At 40.6% G+C, this 21,814-nt stretch overlaps 1 protein-coding gene across 3 annotated transcripts in view; it reads left to right on the top strand.

Annotated features, from left to right (window-relative positions):
* Positions 1 to 5,928: 5,928 nt before the first annotated feature.
* Positions 5,929 to 21,814, top strand: part of ST8SIA6 (ST8 alpha-N-acetyl-neuraminide alpha-2,8-sialyltransferase 6) — a 145,883-nt gene continuing 129,997 nt past the window's right edge. For 2 of the 3 annotated variants that reach the window (XM_032349519.1, XM_032349518.1), the window contains exons 1-2: positions 5,929 to 6,115; positions 6,575 to 6,673. In XM_032349519.1, the coding sequence (XP_032205410.1) occupies positions 6,015 to 6,115; positions 6,575 to 6,673 (200 nt within the window). In that variant the 5' untranslated portion in view covers positions 5,929 to 6,014. Of the gene's footprint in view, positions 6,116 to 6,166; positions 6,296 to 6,574; positions 6,674 to 21,814 lie in introns of those variants that run through there. The other variant, XM_032349520.1, reaches the window with a different exon arrangement.

Here is a 21,814-nt window from a genome sequence, read left to right as displayed (position 1 = left end):
TCCCACTATTTACAGTGAGCTAGAGATTTTCTTTCCCAGGTTTATTGTATCAACTTTTAATTTCGTATTTAAAGTGATTTTTAAAGAAAATGTAACATTTCCACTGTGAGATTCTATTACTTAGACTCAATTCTATTTTAAAAATGATGTATGGTTCATCTGAGTTCCTTATGGCCAGCACTTCTTCATTGTGAATTCTTTATTTGATTCATGTTTTATGGTTGAATTATGGCTCTAGTTGATTTTTTTCCAGGATACATACACAAGTAGTACATATTCTGTTTTCTTAAATATTTGAAAATGTTGTATGTAAAAATGATTGTTTTTATTTATAAAAACTATCTTAGCTTGGTATAGAATTTGGGGGTCACATCTCTTCTGCTCAAAAACCCTGTAAGTATAATTTTGTTAGAGAGAGAGAGAGAGGGAGGGAGGGCACACGTGGAGGAGGAGGTAGTGGAGAGGGAGGATGAATTCTTAAGCAGACTCCAGGCTGGCCATAGAGCCCAATGCAGAGACTCAATCCCAGGACCATGGGATCATGACCTGAGCCAGAATCCAGGGTCAGCCACTCAACCAACTGAGCCACTCTGGGCTCCTACTTTTGTTCCTTTTGAGTCTAATGTTGCTGAAGTGAAGTCAGAGACAAGATTAATTTCTACCTGTTTCTTATGTCTTTTAGGTAAAGTTTTCTTCTACTATATCCTTAATTGCTTATAATATTTCATTCTTTGTCTTTAAAAATGAATCCCTAATACTTACATGGTATATATATATATATATAATATCTTAGATACATATAATTATTTTTCTAATGATTGTATTTTCCTTGTCCCTCTCCTTTGAGTTTTCTGTAATTCTCATCAGTCTCATCTCCATAACGCTAATTCAGATTTTTGCCAAGTCAATTCTGCTCAGGCTTTTAAAGTTTAAGTTCTATAATGGTTTCTATTTGCGTGTTTTTTCTATTGTCATCAGTTCACTTTTCATACTGTTGCTTTGCTATTTCTTCTTTCAGTTCTTAGTTCTTCTTTGGGTTTTTCTATCGCAGTGTTTGTGTTTCATTTCCTGGGCAGTATGAAGTAAGTGATTGTGGCTTACGTTTTCTGCTGTTTCCTGGAGGAAGTCTTGTTCCAACCTGTAGTCTTCATTTTCTTTTCTTTTCTTTTTTTTAAAGATTTTATTTATTTGACAGAGGGAGAGAAATCACAATCAGGCAGAGAGGCAGGCAGAGAGAGAGAGGGGAGGAAGCAGGCTCCCCGTGGAGCAGAGAGCCTGACGTGGGGCTCGATCCCAGTACCCTGGGATCACAACCTGAGCCGAAGGCAGAGGCTTTAACCCACTCAGCCACCCAGGCGCCCCGCATTCTTTTTCTTTTATATTTTGCAGAACTATTACATCATTTTTCCCCTTTTGTTTACTCATCTTTGAAAGAAATCATGCCTCTATTTGTCATTTGCTTTTATGTGTTTGCTTGTTTGTTTTGCTACTTGCCAGGAATATTGTGAACAGAAAATTTTGGGCAGTGTTTCCTTTTCATCTGTCTACTTGTTGAAACTTGCTTTTGCATTACAGGATTGCTATTGGATTTTTTTTGTTCAGTTATTTATCTGGTTATAGTTTAGGTTGTACACAATGAAGTGGTAGGGAAGAGAAGTTGAGGAGAGACTATGGAAGGGTGAGGTACATAATCTTTGCACATACAACCTCCAGCCCCAATCTGTTGAAATAGCTGGAATTCTGCCTGATCTTGCAAACACTGGAATCAGCAAGGGTAGTCTGGGAGAGGCCAATTCAGTCTAAAAACCAATGGCTTGAAGGCCTGTTGTTTATTGAATACATAGACTAGGTACTAATTTTTCTTTGGTAAATTGATTTTAACCAGTAGCTACAAAATTTTTTGTAGCATCTTTCTTCAAGAATAGCATTATATCTAGGTCATCACTTCTCTGGCTAGAGAGCTGTATTCACTGGAAACAGAAATACTGGTCACTGCCTCTCTTCAAACTCTGTAACTCTGGCCATTTACACTAATCGCTACTCATTTTTGATGTGACCCTACTCCCAGACTTTGCTCTTCCAAATTGTGCATTAGTAGGGCCTTCAGAAACTTTTCCATTCTCCCCACCCTACCAATTTAAGTTCATAAATAGAGGCAATGAGCCTTGAACTTGGTATTCTTGTCCAATTGGTTCACCTTTCGCAGATATTCTTGGGAGTTTGTGGAATGGGATTGCAACCATTTTATGGTTTCAGGATAAACAATTTCCAGTTTTCTTTTTGGTCCTTGATGATCTTTTAAGTGGATTTCAGAGAGAGGAGTTTTTAAAATTTGAATGTTTTATACATTAAAAATCTATTTTGCACTGCAAATAATAACTCTAATTTTTTTGGTTCTGTAATTTTAGTTATGCTACAAATTGGATTTCTTATAATTGTAAGACCTATAAAAAATTGTATATGACCTTCAGTGTTCTATCTTTAAAGTTAAAACTACTTTATGCACAGAATAGCATCCATTTTTTATTTTTATTTTATTTTTTAAAATATTTTATTTATTTATTTAACAGAGAGAGAGAGAGAGAGAGAGAGATCACAAGTAGGCAGAGAAGCAGGCAGAGAGCGAAGGAGAGAAAGCAGGCTCCCTGCTGAGCAGAGAACCGGACTGGGAGCTTGATCCCAGGACCCTGGAATCATGACCTGATCCGAAAGCAGAGGGTTAACCCACTGAGCCACCTAGGTGCCCCTGCATCAATTTTTTAAATATTCATTTAGCAGTGGAAGAAGTTGGTAATAAAACATATTTGGAAAGAGCTCCCTCTCATACATGTTTGTTGATTTCTGGAAGTTATTTCTACTTTTATTTATATCTTATAACTTATTGAAAATATATAGCCTTGGTTATACTATTCTTATGACTTTCCTCCCCGAAGGAATAGTTTAATATTTATGAATGTGCTATTGTTCTATAGTCTTCACGAATCTCTACTATTATTAAAAACCAATCAAGCACCCTGAAGACATCAGGAACCACCCTTTCTATCAGGGAGATAAAAATGTCCCCCAAATGAAGGAAAAGATTCTTGGGTGATTTTTTGCGTTTCTCTATATTGAGAGTCTGTACTTGTGTGTACAAGTGGATACAACAGGTCCTTGATATCTGAGATTCTTCTTCGTGAATGCCTAAATCTGTGCACATGGAAACATTTAAAACCTTACACCGAAAATGAGAAACTCCAACTTCCCAGAAGATTTTCAATTACTTGGACATTTTTTTATATATCATTACTTCCCAACCAGGTTTTCATGGTGATTTTCTGAAAGTAAGGGTCAAAACTAAAGAATAACAAAGGTAAATGAGAGGCACATGCTGGACAGACTGGATGAGTGAGACAGGTTTACACACCAGCTGCGACTTCTACATAGCACCCAGACTTTCTTTTTAGATCCTGGCCTCAGCAGGTTACCCAAATGACCCAAATGTATCTTTGAGGTTGTTGGTCAAACTCACTAATCTTAAATTACCAAATATACAGTTTTCCAGTTTGGATTCTGTGGCTGATAATACAGAAGGACTCATTTTTGTCAGGTGCTTTTTGTTTTTCTTTTTAATCTCTCAAGGATAAGCAGGATAATTCATATTTTACCAACCCAAGTCTTCATTTACAAAGCTGGTGGTAAAGTTCCCTACTGTCAAATTTTAACACTGGGTTCAGAATTCCCAGTGCAAATTTACACTTGGTTTTCCAATTAAAATGGGCTTTTGTGAGTCCCCTGCTGATAGCCATTGGCTTGATAAAAAGTAACTTCATTTACAACAACAAGGGTGTTTAGGGAACCCAGTGCAAGACTGACTCTTCTGCTGTTGCCTTGAGCCCAGCTGTGCTGAAATATTAAACTTTAGTAAATTAGGTGAAATTGCAGCTTCCTGGCTGATACAATAATGTCCTTTTCTTTTTCTGCAAACCGTCTGCAGTATGAGTTGTCTGTCCAATTCTGCTCTAAGAGAAATAAAATTCAGACTATCTCCCAAATCCAGACAACTTTTCATTTTCAAGATAATTGTGCCATATCCTACTTGTCTAACAGAATGCCTCACTTTCAGACATGTAGAACTGGGTTGCTTTATTATTTTAACAGCACCTGAATATAGTATTACTTTTTTGTGCCCTACTCAGATAAGCAGCCATATTCCTAAAAATGTTGACCTTATGTAAAAGGAACAACTTTTTCTTTATTGATTAGCACATACTTTAACAGCAGGAGTGAGCTATGGAAGGAAATCATATTTCCAGTCACACCCATTTTCAGTTTTTTCCTCCTTCTTCTCTTTAAGGAAAGTGTTAGTTCCTAGGCGTTTCATTCATTGATCAAACATTTATTGATCGACTATTATGTGAAAAGTTCTGGTTTGTTTTCAACTAAATATTTTTAATTAGAGTAAATGCAGGGTTAGCAGAAAGGAACTAGGTAGCCCATATTTCTCTTTTGGGTATAAGTTATTTTTTTCAGTGACAAAATCCCTGGCAACAGCTTTATCGTTGTTTGGCCGACTTGTTTCCCCAAAGGCTCTGGGGTGGGTCTTTTAGGTCAAGACCTTGTGTCTCTAGAAGACTCCAACTGAAATACAAATATTTTTGTCGCTTGGGAAAGCTAACTCAATTAAAGACTTTTCAGAGCTTAAGCCCTTCCAAAGTATTTGCGAGATCGTGAAGTCCAGTTGTTCTTTCGGAAAAAGCTCAACTCTGTACGATCTAATGAGGCCCCATCTAACAGTTATGGGGTTTACGGTTCACTGAGGTTCCTCAAGGGTTGAGTTGGGAGCAAAACTGAGGTTGCACTGCAGGAGACAAGCGCAGTGTGCTGGAGGCACGGAGGACGGGGACAGAATCGCTTGGGGCAGAAAGAGGACAGCCAGACCGTATCACACCGCCATAGGGCCATTTTCCAGTATCTAACCAATATGATTTAGACCAACATGATTTAGACCAATGGTCTGCTAAGTTTTTCTGAAAAGGGATAGATAAATGCTTTAGGCTCCAGGGCCCATATTATCTTTGTCACCACTACTCAACCCTGCCTTGTAAACCCAAAAGCAGGTCCCCCCAGCTACGTACAGCCATGGAGAAGACAAAGGAATCGGCATGGAGGTGTTCCAAAAACAACTATTTGCAAAACCAGGCTGGGGCCAAGCTCGGCCTTCAGGTGGTAGTATGCCAGCCCCTAAAGATTCCCTGGCTCCTGGTAAATCCACTCTCTGTGCCTCTGAATCTGCGTTCAAGTAAGAGACGGTTCCTCCTCCCCTTGGGTACCAGGATCTACCGAACGAAACCAAGTCCCTAGCAGCCTTCGCGCGGGGCGATCCAGCCGAGCGACTACACAGTTTTAAGAAAGTTTTGAAGTGGTCTCTTTCCTTTCTTCTCTTCCAGCCCTCCGAGTCCTTGCTTTCCACCGCAGGGACGCGGAAGGAGTTGCGGTGTGCTTGGGTGAGCTGCGTGGGCTCCGGGGAAGAGCCCGCGGGCACTCCGGGGAAGGCGAGGGCGCACAAAAGTTGGAGCCCAATCAGCACCGAGTCCAGCTCGCGAGTCCCAACCTTCAGGTGACCCCGCGCGGCGGCGGCGGCGGCAGCGGCGGCGGAGGAGGAGGCAGCGGCGGCGGCGGCGGCGGCGGCGGCGCGGCGACTAAAGCCCGCAGCGGCTCGGAGCGCCTCCGGGAGGAGAGGAGGCGAGCTCGGCGAATCGTCACTGCCAAGCCGAGCGCCGAGCTCAGCGGTCCGGGGCTGGGCGCGAGAGGGCGAGAGCCCGGCACGCGCCTTCTCGCTTCGCCCCCGGCACACCGCGAGAGGCTGGGCCGGGGCGCCCGGGGTGCGGGCCCGCGCCGCGCGCCGTCGTCGCCCCTCCCCGCCGCGTTTGAACACTGGAGGTGTGCGTGGCCGCGGCGGCGGCGGGAGCGGCGAGTCGGGCCGGCCGGGCTGCGCTTCGCCGGGGCGGCGGCGGTCGTGCGTGGGGCTCAGGATGCGGCCGGGGGGCGCGCTGCTCGCCCTGCTCGCCAGCCTGCTGCTGCTGCTGCTGCTGCGCCTGCTCTGGTGCTCCACCGACGCGCCCGCTCGCTCCAGGTAACCCGCCCGCCCGCCGCGCGCCCCCCCGGGGCTCCCCCGCCGCCCGGCCGCCCGCCTCCGGGCCGCCGCTAAGGGAAGCCGACGGGCGGCGGTCGCGCGAGGGCGGGCCGGGAAGGGGGCGTCCAGGAGGCGGGACGGGCCTGGCCCGGGCGACCGAGGGGGCGACGCGGGGTCCAGGTGGGCACCGGCTGCGGCGGGGAGAGAGGCGAGGGCTCCGGCGGGCGGTCGCTGCGGAGCGGGACCTGCCGTCGGGTCCCCGCGGTCTCCCGAGCTCGCCGTTCTGGTCCGTGGTTCCCCTTCCTTCCCGCCCTAAGCGGCTTCAAACTCCGGGGTCTGGGAGCTGCCGGGGGTGGGGGAGCCGGGCGGGCGAGGACGCCCGGGCCAGGTGCGAGCGCGCTGCGGCCACCGAGCCTGTCAGCGACGTGTAACAACTTAGTTTTCTTCCTGGCGGTGCAGGCTCTCGGTGGAGGAGAGCAGGGACGCCACCCGCGGTACCCCCGCCGCGCTGAGGACGCTCCGGAGCCCGGCGACCCAGCTACCGCGCCCCACGAACAGGTACCCGCGGCGCGGGGCGGCGGGCGGGCTGGGACTCGGCGGCCGCGGGGCGCGGGTGGGGCGCGGCTGCAGCCGCAGGGCTCGCCTCGCGCTGTCTGGCTGGGACCGCGCGATTGAGTGCGCTTGGGTGTCTGAGTGTGCTCTGTGTGTGTGTGCGTGTGTGTAACTCCTCACACTGTGCGTGCGTGTGTGTGTGTGTGTGTGTGTGTGTAACTCCTCACACTGCCTCAACCTCCCCTGTAAAGCCTGGATCTCCACGTAGAGGTTCTTCGAACCGAGAGAGACACTCAAACCGCTGCCCTTTGCCAAAATGGGTGCTGAGGCCCCTTCTCCGTCACCTGGTGTTGAAAACCCCGGAGAGAGGCAGCTCAGCCTGTCCGTAGAGGGATTCGGTTGGTTTGCTTTTTGTCTTTATGCTTTACAGGGCACCCGTGTAGAGAGATTCACGTTTGGGAGAATTCTGTGCACAACGTTCAGACTGGTTTTGTCCTTAGTGAATGGAAGCTTAAAACTGTTCTTTTTCACTCACAGGAGTATTTATCCATGTGCAATAATTACTTGGTTTTTATCTTTCTTTCTGATTATAAAAGTAATACATGCTTGTTGCAGAAAGTTAGGTAATATGAGAAATGTATTAAAAAATATTCACCCACAGATCATATTAAGGCTTTGGTCTGTATTCTTCCAGTAGTTTTTCCTACCTACATATATTTTAAAAATATATTTAAGATAGACTTTGTGGTCTACCTTTTTTCCTAAAAAATTAGACAAATACATATCATTAACCCCCCACTATTGCTTTTAATTGTTGGATAATTCATCAGATGAACATGCCATCTGTTTAACTCTTTGTAGCTCTAGACATTTTGACTGTTTCCTGTTTGCTTTTTGTTTTATTTGCTGTTAATAATTCTATTAAGTGTATTCTTGTATGTAAATCCTTATCTTCATATTAAATGAATTCTCCAGGATGGAATGATAGAAGTCACATTATTAGGTTGAAGAGTATATACATTGTTGGTTCCAAACACATATGGCCAGTTACATCCTGGAAGAGTTGGTTCAATTTACATTTTCACCAGAAGAATGTACCGTTCCGTGCCTCAGCAACGCTATTCTTACCTCAATTTTGTGTACTGTCTCTTTTCCTCTGCCTATCTTTTGTGAACGCTTTTTTCTGTTTCCTTCTGTACATTCTTGGCTCTTGGACCTTCTAAATCTTTCCTATTGAGCAACCCCAGGGCTCCTGTGTAGCATAGTCATAATAAAGGTCTAGGGGAGCCTGGAAGAAATCTTGAAGTGCAGGAACAGTCTCCCACAGCCCTCCTATTAGGATTTTATAACATGTTAGAGGCACTAAGAAATCCTAGAGTAACAAAACTTTTGATAAAAATAGTGGCCTCTGGTTTGTATACTATAGATAGCATAGCTTTCCAGTGATCTGGGGAGCATTCCATTTTTTTTTGCAGGCCTTGGTACTGTTTGTTATTCATTTTGGCATTGCCCCTTGGGGAAATTTTGAAAGAATGCACTAATTGAATTACCCGGTTCTAGGCCTTTTTTGAGGTAATTCTTTGATGAATTTTTTAGCTTCTTTTGGCATACTTCTTTTCTATTTTGCATGCTTCTTGAGCTAATATAGGTAATTCCTATGTTTTTCTGAATCTGATTCAAAGGCTTTTTAAATACTATTCTGTCATGTTTTTAAAAACCTGTCTAATTTATTTTATATGCCTTTTATCATTTATGATTTTAATTATTTATGTAGCAGGGATACAAATTTTAATCTGTACTACTTGATTATGGAGAGAAATTAGAATTTCTTTTATTTTTTTAAAAGATTTTTTATTTACTTATTTGACAGACAGAGGTCACAAGTAGGCAGAGAGGCAGGCAAAGAGAGGAGGAAGCAGGGTCCACGTTCAGCAGAGAGCCTGATGCGGGGCTCCATCCCAGGACCCTGGGATCATGACCTGAGCCAAAGGCAGAGGCTTTAACCCACTAAACCACCCAGGAGCCCCTATAATTTCTTTTAAATATTTATTTATTTATTTTAGAGAAAGAGAGCATGAGCAGGAGGGGCACAGGGTGAGGCAAAAAGATTCTCAAGCAGACTCCCCACTGAGCTCAGAGCCTGAAGGGGGCTCGATCCCAGGACCCTGAGATCAGGACCTGAGCCAAAGCCAAGAGTTGGACACTTAACTGACAACCCAGGCACCCCGAGAAATTGGAATTTCTTAATTTTTCTGTAGCTGCTCTGATCTTTCCTTCATGAGCCCCACACTGTAGGTAATAGGCAAAAGTAGTAATAGTAATGCTAATAGCAGTAAAGATAGCCGACACTTAGTGAATATTTTAATGGGCCAGATATTGATCTAGGCACTTTATATTTATTAACTCTCTTAACCCTTAAAAACTACAGAGAGAAACTATGATTATCTTCATTTCATAGTTGAGGAAACTGAGGCACAGAGAGAGGAAGTAAATTTCCCAGAGTTACAAGGATGGCAAATTGTGGATTCAGGAGTCAGACCTAGGCCATGTGGATACATAATCCCACACTCTTTTTTTTTTTTTTTTAAGATTTTATTTATTTATTTGACAGACAGAGATCACAAGTAGGCAGAGAGGTAGGCAGAGAGAGAGGGAGGAAGCCGGCTCCCCGCTGAGCAGAGAGCCGGATGCGGGGCTCGATCCCAGGACCCTGAGATCATGACCTGAGCCGAAGGCAGGGACTTTAACCCGCTGAGCCACCCAGACACCCCGGAATCCCACACTCTTAATGGTCCTGCTGTGTAACCTTTCTGAGGTGCTGGGCAAGATGGGGTGTGTGTGTATGTCTCCAGGTTAAAGCTTAGTCCGATGTGACAATTTAATCAACTCTTTCTGGCAATATTTATTCTTTCTGGGAGCAAATGCTCCATCTGCCATATTGTTTTCATCATTTCTTTTTACTTAAAGATGACACCCAGATACAAGGAGGAGGTGGGCTTAGATGATGTGTTAGTAGGGTTAAGAGTTGGGGTTCATGATCACGGTAACCTTTGACTCCTCTAATTTCCAGAGTGATGTTGTCCACTTTCCACCTGATGGCTGGGTACCACCCAGCTGATAGCCAGTTAGGAAATTGCAGTTTGTGGCTCATTCTTTTTCTTCGGGTATTCTACCTTATGGGTCCCCCCACTCTATCTTCCTCACTGAGCTCCCACCTGGTGCTACCTTTCTGGGATCTGGTGAAGATTCTCTCTTAGTCCTCTCCTGTGTTGTTACTTTGCAACATTTGCTCTGAGGCTGTCTCACCCAGGTCTGGCTCACCAGATCCACAACCAGTCTCCCAGCTATTTCTGGGACCTGTCTAAACATATAAGAATGGAGGCTGGTTCCGGAAATTAAATAGAGGTCCTCCCTCTACTTGCACTGTGAAGTACATGTGACCCTGTTCTAAGTTAATTTCAGGATGGGAGGCTGTCCAAGAAGCAATCTCTTTTCAGAGTCCGAGGTGGGGGAGGAGGCCAACTTCGTCTACTCTTGTGGTTACCCTTATCTTTCTGTCCCCAAGCCAGAGCTCTCTTCTTTCCACCTCTGGTCCCAGTTGGGAATGTGCAGTCTACCCCAGTTCCTCATATTTTCTTTTGTCCTGACTCAAACCTCCAGGTTGAATTCAAACCTAAGTCTTAATGGTAATTTGTGGAGACCAGGTTTGAAAAGATTGAGAAAGCTCCAAGAGCTGTTTCTTCCAAATAAGGTGGTTAATGTGCTCAAGTGGGAGAATGAGAAGAATCTGGAATTCTTTTCTTGAGGCCATAGCATACCTTGTTTTGCTTGGCTATAGCTGAATATCACCTTATCTTTTCTCTTTGCATTTTTTGAGTAACAAGTCTTCATCGCTCCAGAATCCCCCAAAGGATGCTTTAAAATGACAGAGGGGAAAGTCATGTCAAAGTCAGAAGACAAAAGAGAAAAACGTAATAATAATTTTCAAAATATAATTCCATTACAATGGATGCTTTCTTTTTCTAATAAGTTTTGTCAAAGTTTGTTCTAGGTTTGTTTTTCATGCAACCAGCTCCTGGATTTATTTCTCAATTTTGGCATGTTTTCCTTGTTGTTACTTCATTTGTGCTACCTTTATCTTTTAAAAATCATTCCTTTCTTCTAACTTAATGCCTTGAAGTAAATGCTTTATTTATTTTTCTGTTTTGCTTTGTAAGAGAATGTTTACTACTATGAATTTTCCTTTGAATGCAGCTTTGGGTCTGTTCCTTAAGTTTGGATACATAGTGTTTTGATTTTCAAAAATATATTCTAAACTGTTTATAATTACATTAATTTTTTAAATATTTTATTAATTTTTTTAAAGTATACCCGATGTGGAACTTGAACTCACAATCCTGAAATCAAGAGTTGCATGCTTCACTGCCTGAGCCAGCCAGGTGCCCCTATAATTGCACTAAAATTTTAAATAATTTTTATCTCTATAGTAATTTAGAAGAATACTTAAATTTTCAGGTGGTTGGAATTTAAGAAAATACTAATCGAATATTCTTTCTTTTAATTTCATTTTTGATTACAAAATAAATTAGTAGAATCTGCCATAATGTCATCAGTTAGTTCTCAGATACTCAAGAAGTGAGAGACTGGACTATCAGCAGTGGTAATCATGTAGCCGGAGCAAGTCTGTATAACTAGCTGGCTTGGAATTCCAGGGTCCCTCCATGAAAGTATCTAGGTCCTGGTTGTGACTTAGTGCCTATTAGTGGGGGTGTCCATTCTGACTTTAACATCCGTGGTGATGATTCAGGCTCTGTGGCTAGCTCAGATTTCCCAGTGAGCAACAGCTATGCTGTGAATGTTCTGGTACTTACTGCCCATTTCATTACCCCTTCAGGGATGACTGGACTATGAGTTTTCCAGAGATGTGGGGACCATACTTCTACTTCTCTGCTTTCTTAGAGAGGTTTACCTGCTATTTTCCCGAGTGGGCTGCCTTTCTGTTCCCTGTGACCCTCTCTCCCTGCAGTACAACTTTGGCTTTTCCTTGTTTGACACCTGGGCATCCACAAAGGGCAGACATCAAAAGTCAGTTGTGTTACATCCCAACTCATTATTGTGGCAAGTGCTTTACTGCATGTTTTGTAGCAACTTTACTGCATGATTTTTATTGAGTACAAAGAAAAAGAAAACTGCCTGTTATTCAGGGTACAAAAGATGGGTACTACTCGTATTTTCAATAATTTTGTATGCACATCTGGCAGTTTTGCTATGCATATTTTGGTAGGGGTTAGTAAAACTTTTTAAACTTTTCTTCATGTCATTTGTCTTTCTGCAACATAATTTTTAGAACACGGTATTTGAACTTGTACACCTATCATAATTTAGGCTTGGGTTTTTAAAAAAATTTTGATTTATACTTTCATATGAACAACTTTATTTTTTTTTTTTTTTTTTTTTAAGATTTTATTTATTTATTTGACAGAGAGATCACAAGTCGGCGGAGAGTCAGGCAGAGAGAGAGAGAGAGAAGCAGGCTCCCGCTGAGCAAAGAGCCCGATGCGGGGCTCGATCCCAGGACACTGAGATCATGACCTGAGCCGAAGGCAGCGGCTTAATCCACTGAGCCACCCAGGCGCCCCTGAACAACTTTATTTTTAAAAAAGATTTTATTTATTTATTTGAGAGAGAGAGGGAGCATGGGGGGAGGAGGGTCAGAGGGAGAAACCGACTCCCTGCTGAGCAGGGAGGCTGATGTGGTACTCGATCCTGGGACTCCAGGATTATGACCTGAGCCGAAGGCCGTCGCTTAACCAGCTGAGCCACCCAGGTGTCCCATCATATGAACAACTTTATACCTTTGCACATACTCTTGATTATTTAAATAAATTCTAGAAGCGGAGGGGCTAGATCAAAGAATATAGGAAATTTCAAAACGTTCCTATGACTTGTCCAACAAAAATGGTTGTTTCAATTTATTTTCCTGTTAGCAGTGTAGGAGAGTGACCGTTGACTCAAACTCCTGACGGTTCTGTGTTTTAGAATTTCTGTTCATTTTTTTAGTTTCACTCTTAGGATGTAATATTTTATTGATGTCTTAATTTCTATTTGTAATGTTGTGCTTAATCTTTAGGATATTTTTAAATTTTACTTTCTGGGTTGGCTCTTCATACTGTTATCTATCTTTCTATCAAGATCCTCTGTTTCCTGGGGCTCCTGTGTGGCTCAGTTGGTTAAGTATCCAAACTCCTGATTTCCGCTCAGGTTATGATCTCGGGGTCCTGAGACTGAGTCCCACCTCACGCTGCAGAGGCTCTGCTGTCAGCCTGCTTGAGAATCTCTCCCTCTGCCCCTCTCCCTGCTTGTGCATGCACATGTGCTGTTTCTCTCTCTCTTTCAAATAAATAAATAAAGTCTTTAAAAAAAGATACTCGGGGCGCCTGGGTGGCTCAGTGGGTTAAGCCTCTGCCTTCGGCTCAGGCTCAGGTCATGATCCCAGGTGCTGGGATCGCATCCCGCATCGGGCTCCCTGCTCGGCCAGGAGCCTGCTTCCTCCTCTGTTTCTGCCTGACTCTCTGCCTACTTGTGATCTCTGTCTGTCAAATAAATAAATAAAATCTTAAAAAAAAAAAGAATTTAAAAAAAGATACTCTATTTTCTTACAGCTATACAAGAGGTTTATGAATATCAAAAATGTAAAACTTCTCTTTACCATGCATTTAAATTGATTTTCTAATTTAGTTAACATTTAATTATGTCTGTGGTTATTTAATCTGTGCAAGTTTCCAACCTTTCTACTCTATCACTTGTATCTACTTTTCTTTCCCAATTCTGCTTCTGAATAAACGTAACAGTTCATTTATTGAAGTATTTGCTGTGCTGAGATAAGTGTACATTTTAAGTACATTTTAAAATATTTAAACATTTAATGGTCCTAGAACTTCTTTGGGTATGTGGCAAAAGGGTGGGCTTTTATTAAGTTATTATTATTCTGTCCTGTACTTTTGCTTTTGAGAATTTTTTTTTTAATTTGAATTGGGTTCTTGCTCACAATCTAGAAATATTGGGTGGGGTGGCTGGGTGGCTCAGTCAGTTAAGCGTCTGTTTTTGGCTCAGGTCATGATCCCAGGGTCCTGGGATGGAGCCCTGCACTGGGCTCCCTGCTCAGCTCAGCGGGCAGTCTGCTTGTCTCTTTTGCTCTGCCCTTCCCCCTACTCCTGCTTTCTGTGGAGCTGACTCTCTGTCTCTCAAATAAACAAACAAATAAAATCTTAAACCCCAACAAGTCTAGAAATACTGTTGAGATTTTCTTTTTTGTTGTTCAGTGCTCAGTGCCATTGTAAACATTCAGCTTACAATGCCATTGTGATTGAGCCTCTCCCACTTCTTCAGGTCTTTATTTCCATTGCGTTCTTGGTCAGCTGGCATAAATCTTGGACATTTTAGCCTTAGAAGATGGATGATAGTGTTTCTGAAACTTGAGATATTTAAGGATCCAATTCTTATTTTTCACATATGAGTACTGAATTATTGCACCATGACTCCATATATATATATATTTTTGGGGGGGTCTTAGAATTTTTCTAAAATTTCTGTTCTTCTATTTTCTGCCTTTTAGGGCCCTGAAAAACAAATAAGAGTAATCCTAACTTTTGCTTTTTCAAAAGTAACCTGTTTGATTTTTTTGTGTTACAGATCCTGAGAGGAATGTTCTTTTCTTTCTTTGCTGCTGTTAAATTTACAGCAGTATGTCTTTTCAGTGACCTCTTTTGGTTAACTTTTTCTGTAAGCCTTTTTAATCCACTGGCCCAGTTATTCTATTTTGTTTCTATTTATTCCATTTGGTATCCTATAATGGATTATGTGATGTGTTCCGCACATTCTGGTTGTATTCTGTGAAGTGAATCTTCATTTTTTGTGTGTGCCGGTGCTGAACCTCTTCCCATCATTACCTTTCCATGTAAACGATTTTATTTCTTTTTCCGATTTCAGTTTTTCTCTTTGTCTTTTTCCCCTGCCCTCTGGGATGGCCTCGCAAATCTGTCCTCTACATTTCTGAATGATTTTTCTGTAGTGTCAGTTCTCTGTTTGGCCCTGTCTAAAACAGTACATCTATTCCATTATTATTCTTTACAATTTTTTTCTTGTCTCAGCCTGCATCTTCTCACATCAGTTTATATCTTAGGAAGCTTCTAAGTATGCTTTTAATACACCTCACCCTTCATTTCGGACGGTTTTCTTGTAGTTTATTGAGAACGCAAAGCAAATGCTTTCTAAAGATTTCTTCTGCTGCTTATAGTAAATATTGTTCAAATATAGTAAAAAAAAAGTATAATTTTTACTTACACTTTGAGAACAGTGGTCTGCCAAGTTAGAGAATCTTTTTTCTTTAAGTTTTTATTAAATTCCAGTTAGGTAACATGCAGTGTAATACTAGCTTCAGGTGTGCAATTTAGTGATTCAGCACTAATGTACATCACCTGATGGTCAGTGATGTTGAGCATCTTTTCATGTGTCTGTTAGACGTCTGTATGTCTTCTTTGGAAGAAAGTCTATTCATGGCTTCTCTCCGTTTTTTTTAAATAAACATATAATGTATTATTTGTCCCAGGGGTACAGGTCTGTGATTCATTAGTCTTATACAATTCGCAGCACTCACCATAGCACATACCCTCCCCAGTGTCCATAACCCAGCCTCCCTATCCCTCCCCCCACACCTCAATCCTCAATTTGTTTCCTGAGATTAAGAGTTTCTTATGGTTTGTCTCCCTCCTTGGTCTCATCTTGTTTCATATTTTTCCCTCCCTACTCCCTAAAAACCCCATCCGCCTCTCAAATTCCTCATATCAGAGAGATCATATGATAATTGTCTTTCTCAGATTGACTTATTTTGCTTAGCATAATACCCTCTAGTTCCATTCACGTTGTTGCAAATGGCAAGATTTTGTTTTTTGATGGCTGCATAGTATTCCATTGTATATACATACATACATATATATACACATATATACATACGTATATACGTACATATATATGTGTGTATGTATATCTCTCACATCTTCTTTATCCATTCATCTGTTGATGGACATCTAAGTTCTTTCCCTAGTTTGGCTATTGTGGACATTGCTGCTATAAACACTGGGGTGCTGGTGCCCCTGTGGATCACTACATTTGTGTCTTAAGGGTAAATACCAAATAGTGCAATTGCTGGGTCATAGGGTAGCTCTATTTTCAACTTTCGGAGGAACCTCCATGCTGTTTTCCACAGTGCCTACACCAGCTTGCGTTCCCACCAACAGTGTAGGAAGTTTCCCCTTTCTCCGCATCCTCTCCAACATCTGTCATTTCCTGATTTGTTAATTTTAGCCATTCTGACTGGTATGAGGTGATAGCTCACTGTGCTTTTGTTTTGTATTTCCCTGATGCTGAGTAATATGGAGCACTTTTTCATGTGTCTGTTGGCCATTTCAATGTCTTCTTTGCAGAAATGTCTTCTGTCCATTTCTTGATTGGATTATTTATTCTTTGGGTATTGAGTTTGATACGTTCTTTCTAGATTTTGGATACTAGCCCTTTATATCATGTGTCATTTGCAAATATCTTCTCCTATTCTGTCAGTTGTCTTTTGGTTTTGTTGACTGTTTCATTCCCTGTGCAAAAGCTTGTGATCTTGATGAAGTCCCAGTAGTTCATTTTTTCCTTGCTTCCCTTGCCTTTGGCCATGTTTCGAGGAAGAAGTTGCTGTGGCTGAGGTTGAAGAGTTTGCTGCCTGTGTTCTCCTCAAGGATTTTGATGGATTCATATCTCACATTGAGGGTTTTTTTTTTTAATCCATTTTGAGTCTATTTTTGTGTATGGTATAAGGAAATGGTCCAGTTACATTCTTCTGCATGTGGCTATCTAATTTTCCCAATACCATTTGTTGAAGAGACTTTTTTCCATTGGGACATTCTTTCCTGCTTTATCGAAGATTAGTTGACCATAGAGTTGAGGGCCCATTTCTGGGTTCTCCATTCTGTTTCGTTGATCTGTGTGTCTGTTTCGGTGCCAGTACCATACTGTCTTGAGGATTACAGCTTTGTAATAGAGCTTGAAGTCTGGGTTTGTAGTGCATCCCGCTATGGTTTTCTTTTTCAATATTACTCTGGCTCTTCGGGTCTTTTCTGGTTCCATATAAATTTCAGGATCATTGGTTCCATTTCTTTGAAAAACATTGATAGTGTTTTGATAGGGATTTAATTAAATGTGTAGATTGCTTTATGTAGCATAGATATTTTCACAATATTTGTTCTTCCACTCCCTGAGCATGGAACATTTTTCCGTTTCTTTTTGTCTTCCTCAATTTCTTTCATGAATACTTTCTAGTTTTCTGAGTACAGATTCTTTGCCTCTTTGGTTACGTTTATTCCTGGTATTTTATGGTTTTGGGTGCAATTGCAAAGGGGATCGACTCCTTAATTTCTCTTTCTTCTGTCTTGCTGTTGGTGTAAAGAAATGCAACTGATTTCTGAGCATTGATTTTATATCCTGACACTTTACTGATTTCCTGTATGAGCTCTAGGAGTTTTGGAGTGGAGTCTTTTGGGTTTTCCTTATACAGTATCATATCATCTGCAAAGAGTCAGAGTTTGACCTTTCTTGGCAGGTTTGGATGTCTTTTATTTCTTTTTGTTGTCTGATTGCTTTCTCTCCATTTTTTTAATGGGTTTGGGGGTATTGAGGTTTTTTTTTTTAAAAAGATTTTATATTTTTATTTGACACACACACACACACAGAGCATGCAAGTCGCAAGCAGGGGGAATGGCAGGCAGAGGGAAATGGAGAAGCAGGCTTCCTACTGAGCAGAGAGCCTGATGGGGGGCTCGATCCCAGGACCCTGGGATCTTGACCTGAGCTGAAGGCTGATGATTAACATACTGAGCCACCCAGGTGCCCCAGAGTTGTTTAGTTTTATAAGTTCTTTATATAGTTTGAATATTAACCCTTTATCACATATATCATTTGCAAATATTTCTCTCATTCCGTGGGTTGCCTTTTAGTTTTGGTGATAATTTTCTTCATTGAGTAGAAGCTTTTTATTTTCTTGTAGTTCTAATGGTTTATTTTTTATTTTGCTTCCCTTGCCTCAGGAAAGATATCTAATAAGAATTTGCTACAGCCAGTGTTAGAGAGGTTACTGCCTATGTTCTCCTCTAGGATTTTAATAGTTTCATGTTTCACATTTATGTCTTTATTTTGAATTTATTAAGAGAGTAGTCCAGTTTCATTCTTTTGCATGTTGCTATCCAGTCTTCTCAACACCATTTTTTTGAAGAGACTATCTTATTCCCATCGTGTATTCTTTCCTGCTTTGTCAAAGATTAATTGACTATATAGGTGTGAGTTCATTTCTGGGTTTTCTATTCTGTTCTCTTGATCTGTGTGTCTATTTTTTTATGACAATACTGTACTGTTTTGGTCACTACAGCTTTGAAACATAACTTGATGTCTGGATTTATGATGCCTCTAGCTTTGCTTTTTTTTTTTCAAAGTTGCTTTGTCTATTCAGGGTCTTTGTACATACAAATTTTGTTCTAGTTTTGTGAAAAATGATGTTAGTATTTTGATAGTATTTGCATTAAATGTATAGATTGCTTTGGGTAGTATAGATATTTTAACAGTATTTGTTCTCCTGATCCATGAACATGGGATGTCTTTCCATTTCTTTGCATCTTCTTTAGTTTCTTTCATCAGTGTTTTATGGTTTTTCAGAGTATAGATCTTTTACCTCTTTGGTTAGGTTTATTGCTATGTATCTTATGGGTTTTGCTGCAATTGTAAATGGGATCAATTCTTTAATTTATCTTTGTGCTGCTTCATAATTCGTGTGTAGAAATGGAACAGACTTCTGTACATTGATTTTGTATCCTGCAACTTCACTGAATTTGTGTATCAGTTCTAGCAATTTTTTGGTGGAGTTGTTCAGGTTCTCTGCCTGTGGTATCATGTCATCTGCAAATAGTGAAAATTTTGTTTCTGCCTTGCCAAAATTTGGATGCCTTTTATTTCTTTTTTGTTGTCTGATTGCTGTGGCTGGGACTTAGAGTACTATGTTAAATAATGGGTGAGAGTGGACATTCCTGCTTTGTTTCTGACCATAGAGGAAAAGCCTTCAGTTTTTTCCCATTGAAGATGATATTAGCTCTAGGTTTTTCTTATATTGATTATATTGAGGTATGTCCCCTATAAACCTACTTTGTTGAGATTTCTTATCATGAATGGATGTTGTACTTCTTTTAAATATTTTTTTTCTATATCTAGTGAGAGGATCATATGGTTCTTATCATTATTTTATTAATGTGGTATGTCATGTTGATTGATTTATGAATATTGAACCATACTTGCAACCCAGGAATAAATCCCATTTGACCATGGTGAATGATTCTTTTGATGTCTTACTGGATTCAGTTTGCTAGTATTTACTGAGAATTTTTGCATTCATTTTTATCAGGGATATTGGCCTGTAGTTTTCTTTTTTTAGTAAAGTCTCTGCCTGGCTTTGGTATCAGGGTAATGTTGGCATCATAGAATGAATTCGGAAGTTTTCCTTCCTTTTCTGTTTTTTTTTTTTTTTTGAATAGCTAAAGAAGAATAGGCATTAACTCTTCTTTAAATATTTGGTAGAATTTTCTGGTGAAGACCTGTGGCCTTGGACTTCTGTTTATTGGGAGATTTTTTTTTTTATTATTGATTCAATTTCTTTGCTGGTTATCAGTCTGTTCTATTTCTTCTTATTTCAGTTTTGGTAATTTTTATGCTTCTGGACATTTGTTCATTTCTTCTAGTTTGTGTAGTTTGTTGGCATATAGTTTTTCATAATCTCTGATAATTGTATTTCTGTTGTGTCAGTGATATTTCTCCTCTCTCATTTGTGATTTTATTTATTTGGGTCCTTTGTCTTTTCTTTTCTTTCTTCTTCTTCTTACTCTTCTTCTTCTTTGAGAGAGAGAGAGAGAGAATGTCAGTGGGAGAGAGGCAGAGAGCAAGGGAGAGAAGTGTGAGGGAGAGGGAAAATCTTAAGCGGGATTCATGCCCAGCATGGAGCCCAATGTCGGGCTCAGTTATGGCGCTGTGATCATGACTTGAGCTGAAACCAAGAGTCAGATCCTTAACCAACTGAGCCACCCAGGCACTGTGATCTCCTTTCTTTTTGATAAGTCTGGTTATGAATTTATCAATCTTATTAATTTTTTTCAAAGAACCAGCTCCTGCTTTCATTGATCTGTTCTATGGTTTCTTTGTGGTTTTTTTTTTTCAGTATCTATATCATTTATTTCTGCTCTGATCATCATTATTTCCTTCTACTTGTTTTAGGCTTCACTTGCTTTTTTTTTGTTTTGTTTATTATTATTCTTATTGTTATTTTTTAATTTTTTAGTTCCTTTAGGTGTAAAGTTAGATTGTTTGAGATTTTTCTTGCTTCTTAGGTAGACCTGTATTGCAATATACTTCCATCTTAGGACCACTTTTGCTGTATCCCAAAGGTTTTGAACTTTTGTGTTTCCATTTTCTTTTGTTGCCCTGTATTAAAAAAAAAAATTTTTTTATTCTTATTCTTTTCTTTTAGAGAAAGAGTGCATGTGAATCACGGGAGTGGGGGAGGGAGAGAGGGAGAGAGAGTAGTTTATGCAGGCTTCATGCCCAGCGTGAGCCCAACACAGGGCTCAATCTCATGACCCTGAGCTCATGACATGAACTGAAATCAAGAGTCAGATGTTAGCCTACTGAGCCACCCAGGTGCCCCCTCTATGTATTAAAAAAATTTTTTTTTATTTAATAGAGAGACAGTGAGAGAGAGAATACAAACAGGGGGAGTGGGCCCTTCTATGTATTTTTAAATTTCTTCTTTGATTTCTTGTTCGACTCATTCATTATTTAGTAGCATGTTATTTAACCTCCATGTATTTGTGGTCTTCCCAAATTTTTTCTTCTAGTTGACTTCAGGTTTCATAGCTTTGTGGTCAGAAAAGATGCATGGTATGATCTCAGTGTTTTTGTCTTTGTTGAGGCTTGGTTATGACCTATTATGTGATCTTTTCTGGAGAATGTCCGATGTGCACTTGAAAAGAATGTATACTCTGCTGTTTTAAGATGGAATGTTCTGAATATGTCTGTTAAGTCCATCTGGCCCAGTTTGTGATTCAAAGCCACTGTTCCTTGTTGATTTTCTGTTTAGATGGTCTGTCTATTGATGTAAGTGGGATGTTAAAGTCCCCTACTATCATTGTATTATTATCAATTAGTTTCTTTATGTTTGTTATTATTTAATATATTTGTGTGCTCCCATGTTGGGTACATAAATAATTATAACTATTAGACCTTCTTGTTGGATTGTCCCCTGTATTATGAGATAGTACCCTTCTTTGTTTCTTGTTACAGTCTTTGTTTTAAAGTCTATTTTTGTCTGATATAAGTCTTGCTACTCTGGTTTTCTATTCAAATCCATTTGCATGCTAAGTGTTTCTCCATCTTCTTACTTTCAATCTGCAGGTGTCTTTAGGTCTAAAATGCATCTGTTGTAGGCAGCATATAGATGAGTCTTGTTTTCTGTGCATTCTGATACCCTGTCTCTTTTGATTGGAGCATTTTGTCCACTTATATTCAGAGTAATTATTGATACATATTTCTTTTCATTTTATTTCTTGTTTTGTCATTGTTTCCAAAGATTTTCTCTGATTCTTTCTTGTCTTTGTCACTTTTGGTCTTTCCATTCCACTCAGAGTCCTCTTTGATATTTCTTGTGGGTCTGATTTAGTTGTCAGGAACTCCTTTAGTTCTGTTTGGGAAACTCTCTCTCTCTCATATTCTGAATGATAACCTTGCTGGGCAGAGTATTCTTGGTTGTAGATTTTTCCTTTTCAGCATTTTGAATATATCATGCTTGCCAAGTTTCTGTTGAGAAGTCTCCAGCTAGCCTTTTGGGTTTTCCTTTGTCAGTTAAGGACTTATTTTGTCTTGGTGTTTCCTTAAAAAAAAAAAAAAGAGTTATTTATTTCAGAGAGAGAGAGAGAGTAGGGGTGAGGGAGAGGGGCAGTGGGAGAGAAAGAAAGCATATCCTGAAGCAGATTCCCTGCTGAGTACAGAGTCTGACATGGGGCTTGATCCCACGAC

Source organism: Mustela erminea, chromosome 6, assembly GCF_009829155.1.
Source record: "Mustela erminea isolate mMusErm1 chromosome 6, mMusErm1.Pri, whole genome shotgun sequence".
In the NCBI taxonomy this organism is placed as follows: Eukaryota; Metazoa; Chordata; class Mammalia; order Carnivora; family Mustelidae; genus Mustela; species Mustela erminea.
Note: the sequence above shows the minus strand (reverse complement) of the source record. Positions and strands in the feature narration are given on the sequence as shown.